This window comes from Tupaia chinensis, unplaced genomic scaffold, assembly GCF_000334495.1.
Source record: "Tupaia chinensis unplaced genomic scaffold, TupChi_1.0 Scaffold143747_1, whole genome shotgun sequence".
NCBI lineage: Eukaryota > Metazoa > Chordata > Mammalia > Scandentia > Tupaiidae > Tupaia > Tupaia belangeri.
This window is the reverse complement of record NW_006203596.1, coordinates 86,282-103,617: the sequence shown is the minus strand read 5'-3', so window position 1 is coordinate 103,617 and position 17,336 is coordinate 86,282. Positions and strand designations below refer to the sequence as shown.

At 37.2% G+C, this 17,336-nt stretch overlaps 1 protein-coding gene across 1 annotated transcript in view; it reads right to left on the bottom strand.

Moving 5' to 3' along the window:
• The window catches only part of LOC102477267 (ovostatin-like), a 66,441-nt gene that overhangs the window by 27,674 nt on the left and 21,431 nt on the right, over nt 1-17,336 (bottom strand). Inside the window, exons 10-16 of the mRNA XM_027766848.1 lie at nt 16,516-16,633; nt 14,727-14,841; nt 11,802-11,911; nt 6,828-6,986; nt 5,063-5,293; nt 1,043-1,103; nt 62-207 (exon numbers count right to left, since the gene is read on the bottom strand). Of these exons, the coding sequence (XP_027622649.1) occupies nt 62-207; nt 1,043-1,103; nt 5,063-5,293; nt 6,828-6,986; nt 11,802-11,911; nt 14,727-14,841; nt 16,516-16,633 (940 nt within the window). The remainder of the gene's footprint in view (nt 1-61; nt 208-1,042; nt 1,104-5,062; nt 5,294-6,827; nt 6,987-11,801; nt 11,912-14,726; nt 14,842-16,515; nt 16,634-17,336) is intronic.

Below are 17,336 nucleotides of genomic sequence, written 5' to 3'. Positions count from 1 at the left end.
TTCTAAATTCTCCATAGTTTCCCCAAATCTGAGAATGTGCGAAAACGATTGTCTTCCTCACCTCATGATTGAAGCACTTCTCAATTTCAAATCGGGTGCTGTCGGTGATCATTTCCCCTGCAGGATGCAAGCTATAGACCAGCATAACTGCAGAGGGCGCTAGCTCGACGCTCACCTCTACAGGAACGGAGAAGGTGCCAGTCTTAGCTGTGGGAAGAAAACAAAGTCGAGCTGGAAAAACGCCTCGGCAAAAGAGTTGACGTCATCTGGCAGAAATTCTCCATGGCTGTCTCACCATCCCACCTACTGTCGATAATGCTGCCCCAAATTCACAGATGTAATAAAACATTTCTAGGAGGAGGCCATATCCTAGTCCATAAATTATGAAAGAAAGGAAAACTTGATAATCTCCTAATTATCTTAAACTTCACAATTTTATTTTGTTTTCTATTTCAGTTCCTGGTTTGAATATAAAAATACTTAACTGTCTTTCTTGGAACAGAATAGGAAGGGCAGTTATTCTCTTGTTATAGTGCTTTGAATATAATTCAAGACTATAAATAATTATCAACTGATTTTTTTCCATTGTGCCTATTCATATGTCATTACATGTTTTCCCAGAGTAATTTGGTGTCAGTAAATGGTCTTAATTGAAAGACTTGTGACTTCTAAGAAAAATATATTTTACTTTCAGGAAAAAAACTGACATGTACTCCACTTAAGACATTCTTCTTGGGACCAGCAGATGGCGTAATGGTTATGTCACTGGACTCTCACATAGTCAACCATGGTTTGAGTCCTGGACTTGGTGACTCAAAACTCATGTCGGTGTTGGACGCGTGTGCGTGTGTGCCCAAGATCCCAAGAGGATAATGGAAGAGAAGGGATTGCAGCATGACCATAACACCAGGGGGTGTTTTCTTGTTTTCTCTCTCTCTTTCTCTGTCTCTCTGATGAGCACATGTGCTGTATAGCAAAAATCTCTTTAAAAAAGAAAAAAATTTCTTCTTGCATTCAATTCTATGCTAACTAGAGAACTTACCATTATCATGGATCACAATTTCCTGTTGCCCATGAAGAATGATTGCACCCTTTGAAATCACCTAGCAGAATGAAAACATTACGTTATAGTTTAGGGACTAGACACTCAATTTCAATTAATTATAAGTTCATGTGACTTAGTTCTTTTCATGGTTTGAGCAAGATAATTGAACATGTTTACCAGTAAGCTCAGGATACCAGTAAATAAACATTTAACTTTCATAACTACCATCAAGATAGTTTAGAAGTCATAGATAAATTTGCTGTAGAACAATTGAATGTTCCCTGTGACATTACAAAACAGTTCCCTATGACATGGTGAAGACATTTCACTCCTACTTATAAGTACGAAATTACAACAAAATGTATTTACTTTAATGAAGTAAAGTTATGAATAGACATTATCCATGGTCTCTCAGTGCTTGAAGGATTTTCTAAAAGTTGCATTTGTTTAATCTGTACAAGAAAAAACTGCTCGTTCTTCCCCACCACCAATTTTCGTTCTTCTTTCTTTCTTACTCTTTCTTCAAGAATTATTTATCTAATTTTATTTATTATTATTACTCAGTTTAACCAGAGAGAGACAGAGAAAGAGAGTGAGAAAGCAAGTTGCCAGGTTTGGGACTTGAACCACAGTCAGCAATGTGGCAGTCCAGCACCTTAACCACCACACTACCTACTTCCTTCTGTCTTCCTTCCTTCCTCCTTTCGTTGCTCTTTTTTCTCTTTCTTTTTCTTCCTTTCTTTCTCTTTCTTCTTTTTCTCTCTCTTTCTTCTTCCCTTCTTTCTTTTTCTCCTTTCTTTTGTCCTCTTTCTTCTTTTTTTCCTTTTAAAAGACTAACAATCTAAGCTATCAACTTCCATTTATTCATTTGAAAATGTTGTGTTGAGAAAAGACTGAGTTCTCCATGGCAGCTGAGATCTAGTGCTTTCAGGGAATAAGAGAAAAGATTTTCTGCCAAGAACTCACCCTTGTAGAGCCCCCTCTGTCCTTCTTTTTGTGTCTTTCTGTTTCTCTCTGTCTTTTTATTTTTTTAATTTTTCTTGTTTTAAAATTTTTTAAGGTAAAGTATATTCTTGGCTCTGAAATCCTCCTTTATTTTGCTAATAAGCCCCTTCCCCTCGCCATTTAGGAGAGGCAAAAAGGGCAGGCCTTCAGAAGAAAACTGAGATCTTCATGGCAGCTGAGATCTAGAGCATACTGTGCAGTTTTCATTTTTTAAAATAAATAAATTTTTAAGTTATTTTCTTTTTTCCCTCTCTCTCTTTCTCTGTTTTCTTATCCTTTTTCTTTTACCTCATCACCTGCTGCTCAGCCTCCATGCATGGAGTGTCTAGACGGGTCTAACATAACCAAGCATCTGAATACTATCAGGGTCAACATATTCCTCAATTCCCACTGAATCTGCAGCACAAAGGGAGAAAAATGGAACAGCAAAGAGTTTGCAGATCACCTCCCCCTGTACACCTCTAATCACTCAAATCGAATGTTTAGAAATTAGGAAGAAATGAATAACCCATCAGATGGCTAGTAATCCTCACAGAGGCACAAGAAATATGAGAAACCAAGAAAATATTCTCCCCCAAGGAAAAAGAATAACTCCTCTTTATCCACAGACAGTACAATAGAACTCATGAAAATGTCTGATAAAGAATTTAAAATATTCATAGTGACAAAGCTAACATAGATGGAAGAGAAGAGAGATAATGCACTCCAGAAGAAAAGAGACAAGTTCCAGGAGGTGAAAAAGTTCTTGCAAGAGCTGAAAGAGGAAATACGCAACATATTAAAGAATTAAATAGAACCGTTGGAGATGAAGGCTGTAATATAGGAAGTTAAAACCTCCCTCAAAAGTATTAAAAGCAGCCTAGATAATACAGAAAATTGAATCTCAAATGTACAAGACAGAATCGCTGGACTAGTAAAATTCGCCATGGATACTGCGAAAATAGCCCCCCAAAATGAGAATAATATATGAAAAATACTAGATACCATTACACATCCAAATATCCAGATAATTTGTATCCCAGAAGGTGAAGAAACTAATAAGGGCATTAATAATCTATTCTATGAAATCCTGGAAGGAAGCTTTCCAAACCTAGAGAGGCATTCAAAGATCCAGACCCAAGAAATACAAAGGACTCCAAATAGGATCAACCAAAGAAGATCTTCTCCAAGATCTTCTCCAATCATAGCCAGATTGACCAAAATCACAGACAAACACAAGATACTAAGATTGACAAGAGAGAAATGTCAAGTTACCTACAAAGGATATTCCATCAGGCTCACAGTGGATTTCTCATCTGAAACAATGTGAGCAAGGAAAGAATGGAAAAATATACTCAAAGTGTTGAGTGAAAAACTATTTCAGCTAATAATGCAATATCTGGCAAGATTATCCTTCATGTGGGAAGAGAAGACTGGAACATTCTCAGATAACCAAAACCTGAAATAATTTACTGATGCCGGACCAGTTCTCCAAGAAGTTCTGAAGGGAATGCTATCTCAGAAAAACTAAAGTCAGACACACAGAAATAAGAGTTCAAAACAACTAAGAAAATGGCCAACTTAATGGTAGGGACAGGTCCAGAGTTGAATGTTATCTTCCAGAATTTAAATGGAAAGATTGGACTACAACAGAAGATAACTTAAGTCATGAGTTTGAACTGGTGAAATAGAATTTTATGACTTTTGAAGGAAACATTACCTATCTCCTTCTATGCTTTGTTTTCCAGAGTTAAGGCTTTTTGTCTTCTCTTGAGTTGTGGACAGGTCCATGGACCTACTATTTAAACAGAATCCTAGCCTGTTTCCAGGCTTTAAGTCTTAAGCAAAGTTCTCTTAACATTTTTTGATTTTGATTTTTTAAAGTTAAAACTGTCTTTATTGAAATAAAAAAATATATTAAAAATATTTATTTCATTACCATAGTAAGCTATATAGTCTCAGCTAGGTGCTTCTTTATAGTGTATTCATTCGACTCACAGAGTTTCATGCCTAAAGTCAACAGGTGTTCACAGCTATGTATATATCAGCTGAACTTGCTATTGAAAATATTTAGATTAATATTTAGAAATTTTGTGAATCAATAGAATGTGGGAAAAGTAAAAAAAGGAATGGAAAGCAACTGCAGACAGGGTGGGAAGAGGGTAGGAAATAGCAGTGGGTGAGAAATTAGGGGGAAATATATATACAAGAAACAAGAAAAGGAAAATTATTTGTTGACGATAACATTATGATTAAGCCACTATGCAGGGTATTCTGGATGGGAAATCACATTTTGTATGCTGTGATAATGTTCAGTGAAAGGATGCAAAATAAATAAATTAATAAAAAACAAATGAATGAAAAAGGAAAAAAAAAGAAAGTATTGCATTGAGTCTCCTATGTGATGTGCACCAGAATAAGTAAATGTATACAACAATAGACAAATAGAACATGGACCTCGAGTTCATAGAAGTTACAAAACAATGGGAGACAGGTAACATCTAAACAACCCCTTGAAGACCCAATCATGGCCAGCAGGTGGCATGGTGGTTAAGGCACTGGACTCCCACATGATTGGAGGTTATGGTGACATGGCCTGTTTGGCTACTCTTCTTTCTTAAAACGTAAGCTTCAATTATAGGAGTCTTACGTTTTATATTTAGTTTGGACTTCCTTATGTTGTATGGGGAAAAGGATTTATATTAGGTTCAAAAAAGTTTGAAAAAGGACTAGCAGTTGGCCCAATGACTATGTTGCTGGACTCCCATGTAGTTGACCACGGTTCGAGTCCTGGACCCGGTGGCTTAAACTCATGCCAGGTGTGTGTGGGTGCGTATCCAAGATCCCAAGAGGAGAATGGGGGAGAAGGAATTGTAGCATGGCCGTCCCCCCGGGGGGTGATTTCTCACTTTCTGTCTCTCTCTGGCTTCCTGGCGAGTGCACGTGCCCTATAGCAAAAACCTCTCAAAAAAAAAAAAAAAAAGTTTGAAAGTTATGAAACAATTTTGGTTGTAGAACATTTTCAGTTCCTACCAAATAATTGAAGACTGCCGTGTAAGTTCTGTCTTTAAAGTCTTCCATGTTGAGAAGATAATGCACCATCACTTGCTTCCGTTGGTTGCATTTCAGCTCTTCTATCTCAGGGACAATCTTTAGGAAGCTGTTGGTCTTGGAGTAAAATCTGGGTACAAAATACTCTGGCTGAGGGTATTGAGGCAACACCCAGCCCTCAGCCTTGCAATTTTCACTGGCCTTGTAGGTTGCCTAGACAAAGAATAAGTTTACAGATATTTTATGATAAAGAGAAAGGATAAGTGAAAGAATATTTGTAAGATGTTTATTATCATGCTGCTCCGTATCTACAGAAAGTTTTCAGGATCATTTTCTAGACCAGTTCCTCACACTCAATTTCTAGGTATGCTCTAAAGGGACAACTATATGTCTTTACACTTTATAGTTTATTCAAGTCCTAGTTCAACAATATTACTTTAAATATTTTACTGTGTTCTGTACTACTGTTATATTTTTATTAGCAAATACATTAGTATATTTACTATAATAATCCTTTACTATAATATAAAGAACCTGTGAAGAAGTTAACTTGGATACTAATAGTATCATATGAAGTTTTGCTGAAAGGTAAAAATGTTTTTATGAAATATAACAAGTAGGTCATTCAAACAATTGTAGTTTATAATTATCAATATAAAAGTTTGAGGAAGCGTCCTTTAAAAATTTCAAGGAAGGACTGACATTTAATTATTACAGATAACAGTTTACTTCTTCCTGAGTATATCCAGAGAAATTCTTTACATTACATGGTAATAGATTAGAATTTCCAGAATACTTCTTTCTATTAATATGAAAATAGAATTTTCATTCTATTTCCACAATGAAAGTGAAATGTTGCTTATTTTCAGTTAACTCTCTTCTGTGTGTGTGTGTGTGTGTGTGTGTGTGTGGGTGTGTGTGTCTTTAAAAATTTATGGAAAATGAATATTATGAAAAAAAACTATGCATAGATTTCAAATTTTGTGCACCAAAATAAACTCATACTTTAACCTAATTTTTCTATAAACTTTTCGAAGTTCTCTCTTATCCTTAAATATATACGCCATTCTTTTTTCATTTCCCGGGACTTATAAAACAATTCTTTAATTTTTTATAGTGTCTACTTCTTTAATATTTAAAGATTTTGCAGCACTCTATCATACCAAAATTCATTTCTTTTCTATAAATGCAAGCATAAATTAATATTTTTAGAGAGATTTTTGCTTTACGGTGCATGCGCTTTCTGGAAAGACTGAGAGAGAGAAAGTGAGAAAACACCCCCATGGGGGTATGGCCATGTCACAATCCCTTCTCCTCCATTCTCCTCTCAGGATTTTGGACACACCTGCATGCACATGCACCCAGCATGAGTTTTAAGCTGCTGAGGCAGGGACTTGAACTGCGGTTGACAATGTGGGAGTACAACAACTTAACCATTATGCCATCCGTTGGTCCCAAATATGAGCATTTTTAAAATGCAGATTTTTTCTCTACTTGCCTATGCCCAACTTCTTTTCTTTTCTTTTTTTCATTCATTTATTTATTTTTACATTTTTCCACAAACATTTGCTCTAGATATCAAAAAATTTTTGCTCATACTCTATAGTTCTTGACAGTTAATAAACAACTTCCAAAATTTAAAGATACTCAATTTTAAAGGTAATGTTCAAAATATTTCTTAGAATTTTGTAGAATTTTGTTTGTGACTCTATAACAACAGAGACAGGATGGGTTTTGGTTAACTTACTTTCAAAGTGATATTTGGATATGTAAACTTAGATGTGTCCAAAGAAAAGTGAGCAGTGCCATTTGCATCTGTGGTATAGTTGCCCACAATTTTGTCCTTCAGGTGCAACTGGATAACTTCATTTGGGATGGGAGAGTTGTCTGGATGAAGCAGTTTAATCTATAGAAAGAAAGAAAGGAAATTTCTGGAATTAGTGAATTTGGGGGTTGATTTTGTTGGCACCCAACAAAGTTCTGTTGTGGCACTCTTTTCTTGTCATGTATGCACTCCCTGGGGAGTCCCTAAGCCCCTTGAGTCTGTGTCATATATCAGTATGGAATGACCTTAAACCCTAGTTTTCCTGCCCACAAACACCTCTGGAAACAGGTCCATGTATTTAACCGTATCTTGACTATTTTTGCATTATACTGCAGAAATCTTCAAAATGAAATGATGTTTTACGATGCCCAATGTTCTCCCCTTTCTCATTCACCTCAGTGAATCATCCAACTATTCATTTAGTTACTAAAGTCAAATATTCGGGGATACCTAGACCTTCTTAATTTTTTTCACTCACCAATTTCAGTTGTTGAGAAAATATTTTTCAATTGTATCTTTTTCTATTTCCAATGGATCAGATTCATTCTTATTGTTGTTGATTTATGTCCAAATTCTCTTCATTTTTCCCCCCTATAAATGCATTCTTCTATTCAATCTCTCTCTTGTATTGCTTCTGCCTGTCTTTTCTCTAGACTGGCATCAACCTAACTTTTATAAATTGTGAAACTTAGCATTTTCCTCCCTAAAATCTTTTGACAAATACTTTAATAAACCATTTCTTTTTCATTGTCTTACCCGTACAAGCAATGGTAGCTTTTAAAAGCCCCTTCTGAAACTGGCATGCTTATAGCAGATAAAGTGATTGCATTTCCTGTGAACTGGTAGATTTAGGGGTCTCGGTTGGTCTGACTTAAACTCATTTATGGTGGGAGGATAGACAAGAATATTTCATAGGCAGTGCAAAAGTACTCTTTTAATCTCTCTTACTGGGGTGTTAGTAGCCATTGATAATAATGATTTAATTGCATTATTTCTCTAGACTACTCTTTCCTAGCACAGACATTGTTGGCATTTTGGGCCAGATAATACTTTACTGCGGTCTTCACCTGTGTGTGGTGGTGCCCGGCAACACCCATGCCCCTGCCACTGAATGCCGGCAGCACATCCCACTGCTATCTGTGCCAGACCAGAGTGTCCCCTGACATTGCCAAATGGCCACTGGAGGACAAAGTTTTTTAACTAATAAACTGAGAACGAATAAAATTTGAGTTTTGTAATTGTTAAAACAGTGATTCTCAATCAAGGCTAATGTTGGAGACTAAAAAATATGATCTAAATCCTATTATTATATCTAAAAAGTTAGCAGTAATTCTGTAAAATCTTCCTAGATACTTCAGAGTTAGTTCAGTGATTTCGTTCCTGTTCTCTCTAGCATAGGAACCAGTATTTAAGTATGTCATGTCACGTTTAGTCCTAGCTTAGCCACTAAGGTCCTGCTCCTCCCCAATCCCGCCCAAAGGCTCTTGACACATCAAAGTGCAGTATTATCTACTGTGTGATTAGGATCCTTAAGAATCTCTTCTGGCAGAGAATTAGGAAGGTCAGCTGAATCCTAATTCATCACAAGGGTGGGGGACAGATGGCACCTACATGAATCAGGCATCTTTGGACAAAGCAGTGTGCTCTACCCTAACACAGGTGCAGTTATCCTGTGTGGACACGTCTCCTCTGGTAGCATTTGAATGAGTTCGTTCTTCTTGGAGGTCAACATAAGAGCTCTCATCTCCTTGATCATTTTAGGTGGACCCATGGCAGCCATAGGCTGTGGGTCTCAAGCAATGACATGTTTTAGTTCAGAATTATGGTTATAGGACCAGTTCCCATCAGGCAGCAGTACTGAACTGCTCAAGAGAAGCCAGATCAGATCCCACATGGCAACTGTGGTTCGAATCCCTGCCTGAAACACTCTGGGCAAGTGCAAGAGTGCCCAGGCTCTGTCAGACTGGAGGACTGGAGGAAGGGGATCACGGCATGGCCAGAGCTTGTTGAGGGTGTCGTCTCCCTCTCCCTCATAGGTGCATGCGTTTTACCACAAATAAAAATGAAACAGTACAGTTGTACAGGGTGGTCTCTTCTGGGTTTTTGATCTATCATGGTGGAAAATGCTCTCATCACCTCCTGAAACTGTGCCCATAGGAGCCAGTTATTCCTTTCCTGCTTTCGGAAGGGGAGGGAGGTCTCTGTGATGGTGCTCATTGCTGCAGTAGCTGCCCTACCGGAAATGACTGAGGGCATTTGTAGCAATAAGGTCATCAAACACGTGGCTCGGTATTATGGAGGGCCGGGTCCTTTAAAGGGTACTCTGTTGCCAGAATAGAGGTCTGTCTGCTTTTTATGTGTCTTCTGTGCATTTTAAGGCCTCAGAGGTAAAGCTCCAAAGTAGTTGTGTCTGCCATAGAAGGAGGGCAAGGCTGTGAGCTCAGGAGAATTTCTCCACAAGTGACAGTAGTTGCATTGGGAGATGGCCGAAATGATTGTTTCAATGTATGGGACACGTGACGAGCTCATTGGCCACAAGAAATGTCTAAGGGAGTCTTGTATGCCTGGCCCCTAAAGTCTGCAATGAGCTTGTTACTGCTTTTGAGCACTAAGTGAGTGTGGGACAAAGACTACAAAGGGAAGTCCTCACATGGCTTGTTCCTTCTTTGTGACTAGAAAGTACTCAAAGGATCCTTCTGCTCTAGGTGGACTAAAATTAGAACTGCTGTGTGGTTCATAAAGGCAAGGAGTTACAGGTCCATAACCTCTGGAACGCTGAGACTATTATTATTATTATTATTATTACTTATATAAGATCAGGGCTTAGGATGAAACTGAATGACTCTAAAGGCCATGCAGATAGGGCAAGCGATGCATCGATCTGCAAAGGCCAACCAAGAAAAAGCACGGGGGCTTACTGTACCCAACAGGAAAATGATGGGTGCCAGAAATAAGGTGGGAATATTGAAGCAGAAGGTATTTTGCAGAAAATGAGCTGAGAGTGAGTGAAACAATTCTTTCAGGTTACTGTGGCTGTAGATGTAGGTAAGAAGAGTGCTCTAAAATGTTCCACACTGGCCTAGATACTGAGAAAAATGTCAGAAGCAGTCAGAAAAATTAAGCCTCAGGAAAACTGCAAGGGCATATTGAACCAAATTTTTTACAGTTTCTTCAGTAAGTGCATTTCCAAAAAAAAAAAAAAACAAAAACAACAACAAAAAATACCCAAAAAACAAGCGGGAGGGGAACAAGGATCCTGCCAACCTTAAATAGATTGAGACACATATCAACTGCTAGAATGTATAGATCTTATTTCTACCTGTTGTAATTAACTGAAAATGTACTTAAAAATCACAGTTGGAGAACTTGAAAATTGAATGATGAATTAAGGTAATATTTTAAAGAATTCCCACATGTTGGGGACACATATTAGTAATAGAATGTTGCTAGTATTCTGAGGAGAGGTAAGTTGGCAGGTATATGGGTGAAATAAGGTTGGTTATGAGTTTATAATGGTACATTAGCTTGGTCATGGTTCATGGTGGTTAATATATTATTTTCTATAACTTTTAATAGATTAGAAGTTGTCAATAATAAAAAAATGAAATGTATAAAATGATACAAGAGGATGTTAAGGAGTATTTCTCTAATAGTTTAATAAGGAAAGATTTATTTAAATGAGCCCCATAAAGCACACAATGTAAAGTGAAAACTGAATAATTTAATTAAAATCAAGTGAAAGATTTTTTCTTTTTAACAAAAGGCACCATAAGACATATCATCAGATACATGATAAAAATGGCTTTTACTGCAATTTATTTTGACAAGCCTTATAGGGGATTCTGGTAGAAGAAGGAATTTGAGAACCCTGGTCTATAGGCTCTCATTCAGGAAACCAATTTTTGTAATTCTTTACTAATGTTCTAATATTACTGTTTGTATATTTGTATTAGTAATATTAGTATTCTAGTAGTCTATTAGTGTCTAAACGATTACTTTCTCAGGATAACTTTCCATGACCATTTACTCCAAAGTTTACTAAACTTTTTCTGGAAAGAGCAAAATAGTAATTATTTTAGGTTTTGCAAGGTCACATATAATCTCCTCCTGATATTGTTCTTTGACTTTTAAAAATAATCTTTGGACTATGTTGAAACCATTCCTAGTGTACTGGCTGTGCAAAGGCAGGCTTTGCTGGAATTTGCCCATATACTGTGGTTTGCCAGTCCCTTTATTGAATGGTTCAATGGTCAGTGCTTCACTGATAGAAACTGCCATGACTATAATTAAATAATTACTTGTAAAATTATTATTTTTAAGAGAGATTTTTTTTGTTGTTGTAGGGCATGTGCACTCACCAGAGAGACAGAGAGAGATAGAAAGCAAGAAATCACCCCCAAGGGGTATGGCCGTGTCACAATCCCTTCTCCATTCTCCTCCCCAGGATCTCGGGCACACACACACACACACACACACACACACACACACAATTTGATTTTGAGGCCACCAGGTCTGAGACTTGAACCATGGTCGACCATGTGGGAGTCCAGATTATTTGTTTAATAGCTACTTTCCCTGTTAGACTATGAACTCCACAAGGGCAGGAATAGTGGGGCCTGTGTACTTCACCATTTTATTCCTAATACTGATGCAGACTGTATAATTTATTGTTCAAACTGGGACATTTTGGGAGTGGAATAGGACATTCTTAATGGTTTCAACTTGACAAAAGTCATAAACCAGGAGGAAGTTGTGAAAACCTACAGCTCAGGTTACATACAATGTTTAAAAACAGAGCTTCTTACATAGGCATATCTCAGAAAATAGCTGTTGTATATAATTGAGTGAATGAAAGATGGCTGAATAGGGATGTAGAGAAGTTATTGCTTCTCTTACCTGGCCAAAGTAAGGGAGTCCCTGTTTGTAGAATGTATCCATGTTCTCAAATGTGATCTTCACCATCGATGAGTCTATGTTTATGGACTTGAACCTCGTAAGCTGTTCACCTGCAATTAAGTTTTATTAGGAAAATGCTGAAATTGGAGCTCCAGGAAAAAAAATCACAAAAACTCACCATCTTTAAATAATTCCCCTTTCCTAAACAGTTTTAATACACAGATACGTCTTCAGCTATCTCTTTTAAAGAAAGTTAATGAAAAATGTGAAAAATATAGACAAAGCTTGTCATTCTCAGCTGCTGTTTTCACCCTTCATAGAGTACCCATTTTATGAACCATTCTTTTTTTTTGGAGAGATTTTCACTGTAGGGCGCGTGCGCTCGCCAGACAGACAGAGAGAGACATAGAGACAGAAAGCAAGAAATCACCCCCCGGGGGGATGGTCACGCCGCAATCCCTTCTCCTCCATTCTCCTCTCGGGATCTTGGGCACACATGCACACGCGCCCGGCGTGAGTTTTAAGCCACCGGGTCCGGGACGTGAACCGCAGTCGACTACGTGGGAGTCCAGCGACATAGCCATTACGCTAACTGCTGGTTCCCATTATGAACCATTCTTTAACAAGGGTTTAGGACCTTGCTGATTTGTCATTATTGGTAATTGTTTAATAACATATCTTGTACCCTTTGCCTGCTTAAAACTTTTATCATATACATATAATTAAAAAATTGAAAAGTTTAAAGAAGAAAATACAAATGACATCAAATACAGACACCAAATATCTTCAGAATAACCCGTATTAACATTTTGCTCTTTTTCCTAAAAGTTTTTTATTACTTTTATATTTATTATTTATATTAATATATTTTGGATTATATATGTGTTTATATGTATACGTATGTAAACATATCCATATATACATATATGCATATAAACACATACATATATACATATATACACACACGCACTTATTTATACATGTAAATGTTTATGTCATTTTATGTTACTTTTATTAACATTATATTATGAAGTATAAAATTCCTCATTAAATATGTTATTATCACTTTTTTTTTTCTTTTTTTGGAGAGGTTTTTGCTATAGGGCGCGTGCACTCACCAGAAAGACAGAAGGAGACAGAGAGACAGAAAGTGAGAAATCACCCCCCAGGGGGGTTGGCCATGCCGCAATCCCTTCTCCTCCATTCTCCTCTTGGGATCTTGGGCATGCATGCACATGTGCCTAGCATGAATTCAAGCCGCCGGGTCCAGGATTTGAACCGTGGTTGACAACATGGGAGTCCAGCAACATAGCCATTATGCTTACTGCTGGTCCTGTTATTATCACTTCTTAAGTTAGTCTCTCATTATTTATTTGGTTCAATGTGACAATATGTTTAATTATTAATTAGATGCTTGAATTTCCTCTGGATATGACATATGCTTTTTAAACATTTATTGTTTTTTTATAGAGATTTTTACCTTAGGGCGTGCATACTCACTGGAGAGAAATAGACAGATAGGGAAAGTAAGAAAACACCTTCCATGGGGGATGGCCATGCCATAATTCCTTCTTTTCCATTCTTCTCCCAGGATCTTGGCCAAAACCTCCTATACTTCTGGTATTAGTTTTAAGCCACCAGGTTGGGGACTCAAACCATGGTCTGCCATGTGAGAGCCCAGCAATGTACCTGTTACACCATCTGCTGGCCCTGTCTTTAAAACTTTGAATATGAGACCAGCAGATGGCATAATGTTTATGTCACTGGACTTCCACATGGCTGCCTGTGGTTCAAGTCCCAGAACAGTGACTTAAAACAGGCCAGGCATGTGTGTGTACATGTCCAAAATCCTGGGAACCAGCAGTTAGCGTAATAGCTATGTCGCTGGACTCCCACATAGTCGACCATGGTTCGCGTCCCGGACCCGGTGGCTTAAAACTCACGCTGGGCGTGTGTGCGTGTGTGCCCAAGATCCTGAGAGCAGAATGGAGGAGAAGCGATTGCGGCTTGACCAGCCCCCATGGGGGGTGATTTCTTGCTTTCTGTCTCTCTGTCTCTCTCTGTCTGTCTGGCGAGTGCATGTACCCTATAGCAAAAAACCTCTCCAAAAAAAAAAAAAAAAAAAAAATCCCGAGAAGAGAATGGAGGAGACAGGATTGCAGCATGGCCATCCTCCTGGAGGATAGTTTTTATATCTCTCTGTCTCTGGCAAGTGCACATGCCCTATAGCAAAAATCTCTCTTAACAACAAAAAACGTTGATTATTGATACAAGTACATTAGTGTTTCATAGCTCATGAGCAAAATTTCACTGAAATATCAGTTATATATAAGTTTAAAAACACTACATTAGCAGAAAAGAAGTGGTCCGCATAGAAAAAAGAGCACTTCAAGGCATAAAATTGATCATTCTCTGCTTCAGGGAGAAACGGAAGTAGTAGGGAGATACAAGAAACTAGACATTAGACATAAATCTTGGCTTTGGGGTAAAGCTATCTCACTGGATTTCCTTTTAGAGGTTTGTAAAAGTATTTCCCCCAAACTATTCAGCCTTCCTTGTCTTGATTTTATGGTCACCAAAAATTTTTATAGTTGCCAATTGTATTTCTCAGTTATATTTATGCATGGGATGATTGAGGAGTGGGAATGTGCTGATATCTAAAAGCAGACAGTCTCATTATGCACAAAGAAGTTGGCACTCTGACTCTTAGTTTAGGTCCATTTGATTTTTATATTTGACTATCCATCCATAGGTAGCTAATGAATTTTAGTTGAAACAAGAAACATTCAGACTTTGGATCCGAAAAACTGATGACAAACCCTGGGGAAAAAATCGACCATTTTAACATTGCGTAGCTGGCCACCAGACAACAATTCAAGTGGGAGGGTGACAATAACTGCGGTCAAACTGCTTACAGAGCGTTACCTGTTCCGTTTTCTGTCACATGAACATTCACATGAAGGTAACTCCAGTATCCTTCCCGATGTAACTCAAAACCATCCGTGCTGATGAACTGGGAGACACAGCCATCCTTTCTTAACTGAAAAGTAAATTAATATAACAATAAGAAAGTTAAATTTTAAAAAGAACTAGCAGTATAAGAAAATGTATAACCTCTGGGAAGCAATTCTAAGAATGCCATAATGAGGTCCAGCAGGTGGTGTGGTGGTTAAGACACTGGACTTCCACATGGCTGACCACAGTTCAAGTCCTAAATCTGGTGGCTTGAAAATTATGCTGGGCTCACGGGTGTGTGTATCCAAGGTCCCAGGAAGACAATGGAGGGGAAGGAGCTGTGGCATGGCCTTTCCTGGAAGGTCTAGTACCATATCCACAAACTTAAAGGTCCAGAAAAATGTTCATTGGACTTCAGGGTGAATAATTAGATAAGTCATTTAGTCTATACTCTGCTTTACATGTGTAAATGTGTATTTTAACTTTGCAGATATCTCAAATCTCCTGAAAGTCCTCTCTATACTATAACCTTCTTTGAGAGTCTAGTTGGAGCTATATTTTCCCTGTGCGTTTGGCTCAGGTTGGCTCATTCTTCTGGAGTGCACTTTTAAAAGATAACTGCACCACACACAGCAGTCCCCATGAGGGTGGGGACTAGGTCTGAATTGTTCAATGCTGCAGCTCCTAAATCAATAATGCTTACATAGTAAGGGACCTCAGTATTTATTTGTTTAGTGAGTAAATTAATAACTTGTATATCCTCTGAAATGCTTGAGGATACAATCCCACTAATTATTTAAATATATACTCTTGAGCAATGCAGTGGACCTCTGACTGCTTAAATCCACCTATCTAAAAATGGAGTGAAAATGACAATGCCCTACATAGAGGATTGCTTTCAGAATTAAATACACGTAAACTACTTAGCCCAGTGCTTAACACATAGAAAGCGTCCTTCAAATATTAGTTATAATTGTTATCATTTTAGCTTATTATCCAAATATGAGTTTTCATTTTGAGAACCAGTAGTTTCCTAATTATTTCTCATCAAAAGTCTCCTCGAGGGAAAACAGAAATACATGACTCTGTGTGTGTGTGTGTGTGTAAGTGGTGCTACACTGTGATGTGGGGATAGTAGCTGGCAGTTGTATATTAGCTAGCCAGACTGTATGCTTTTAACTGAAGTCCTTGCTACATCCTAGCCCAGTCACTCTGCCCATTTTCTGATGCTGGTTCTCAAATCGTCCACACAGGTCCTTTTAGGAAATTGCTCCTTTGTAAATTTGCAGAGGTTGATTCTTTTAGTTAGTAGTGAAGAGCACGGACTGATATATACTTTATCTAGGGCTCCTACATGTAGTTATTTTTTGTGGGAACAGACTGAGAGAAAATAAGCACCCCTTGAATAATCTGGAGTACACCTAGGTATCTTCTCTCTAAATCTCGACTAAATCCTCACAGTAGAAAGTGGGGGATATACCATGTTTCTAGTATATTGGTAGAATGTAAATTTTGGCATGGAATCAAATTTATTTGTAATTAAGAACTGAAATTTACTACTGAGCTTTAAAATGCTATGATTTGCTTTTTATTCATCAATAGAAAATGAGAAATTAGCAAGACAAAAGAAAATAGAAAATTTATAAACAGGAATAGAGATGTAGAAACAAACTATTTTTTTATTGTAAAGAGGGAAATAAGAAAGGTAAATACAAGTTAAATGCAAATTTATTTATGATTTTACAGATCTATTTCTTACCTGAGTGGTAAAATTTTTACAGAGTGCAGTGGGAAGATATTTACAATCACCGTAAAAAGAGGGTTTTCTGCACACGCTCAGTAGAACCTTCCCATCTACAGGTTTGCCATAGGTATAACTAATAGAAGAATATAAAAGACAATAAAATTATAGAAGTCAATGCAATTATTAATATGTATAGGCCGTTTTGAAATCTGTTCTTTAGTGGCTAAAACCATCATTGTAACTACATTTCAATAACCCATTACCTCAAATCAAATCAATGGTAGTGACTAAAATCAATTTGAATGCTTTAGGCAAAGGGAGATATTAATTTAAAAGGTTGAATTAATTTAAAAGGCGTGGTAGTTAAGGGCACTGGACTCCCACTTGGCCGACTGTGGTTTGAGTCCCAGATCTAGCGATTTGTTTCTCATTTTCCCTCTCTCTCTGTCACTCTCTGGTCAAATTGAAATAAATAAACAAAGTTAAATAAAATAATTCTTTAAAAAGAGGTAAATTTTTTAAAAAGGTTGAACTGGACAACATGTGGAAGTTGCTATCTAAGTCACTAAAACACAATGTGAATAAAGGAAAACAATAATAAAGAAAAGATATACGGAAGTCATTGAGTAATTTCTTAGTATAATGCTTTACTTCTTTTAATTTTTCTGTGTTTAAAATATGCCAAAATGAGCATATGTTAATTTTTATCATTTTTACTCTTAAAACATGAGCTAAATTTATTTTAATTACATAGAAGTGTATAATATATTTTCATTGTTAAAAGAAATCTAACAATAGTTAGGGCAAAGAACAAAACTGTCTGTAAGGAATAACAG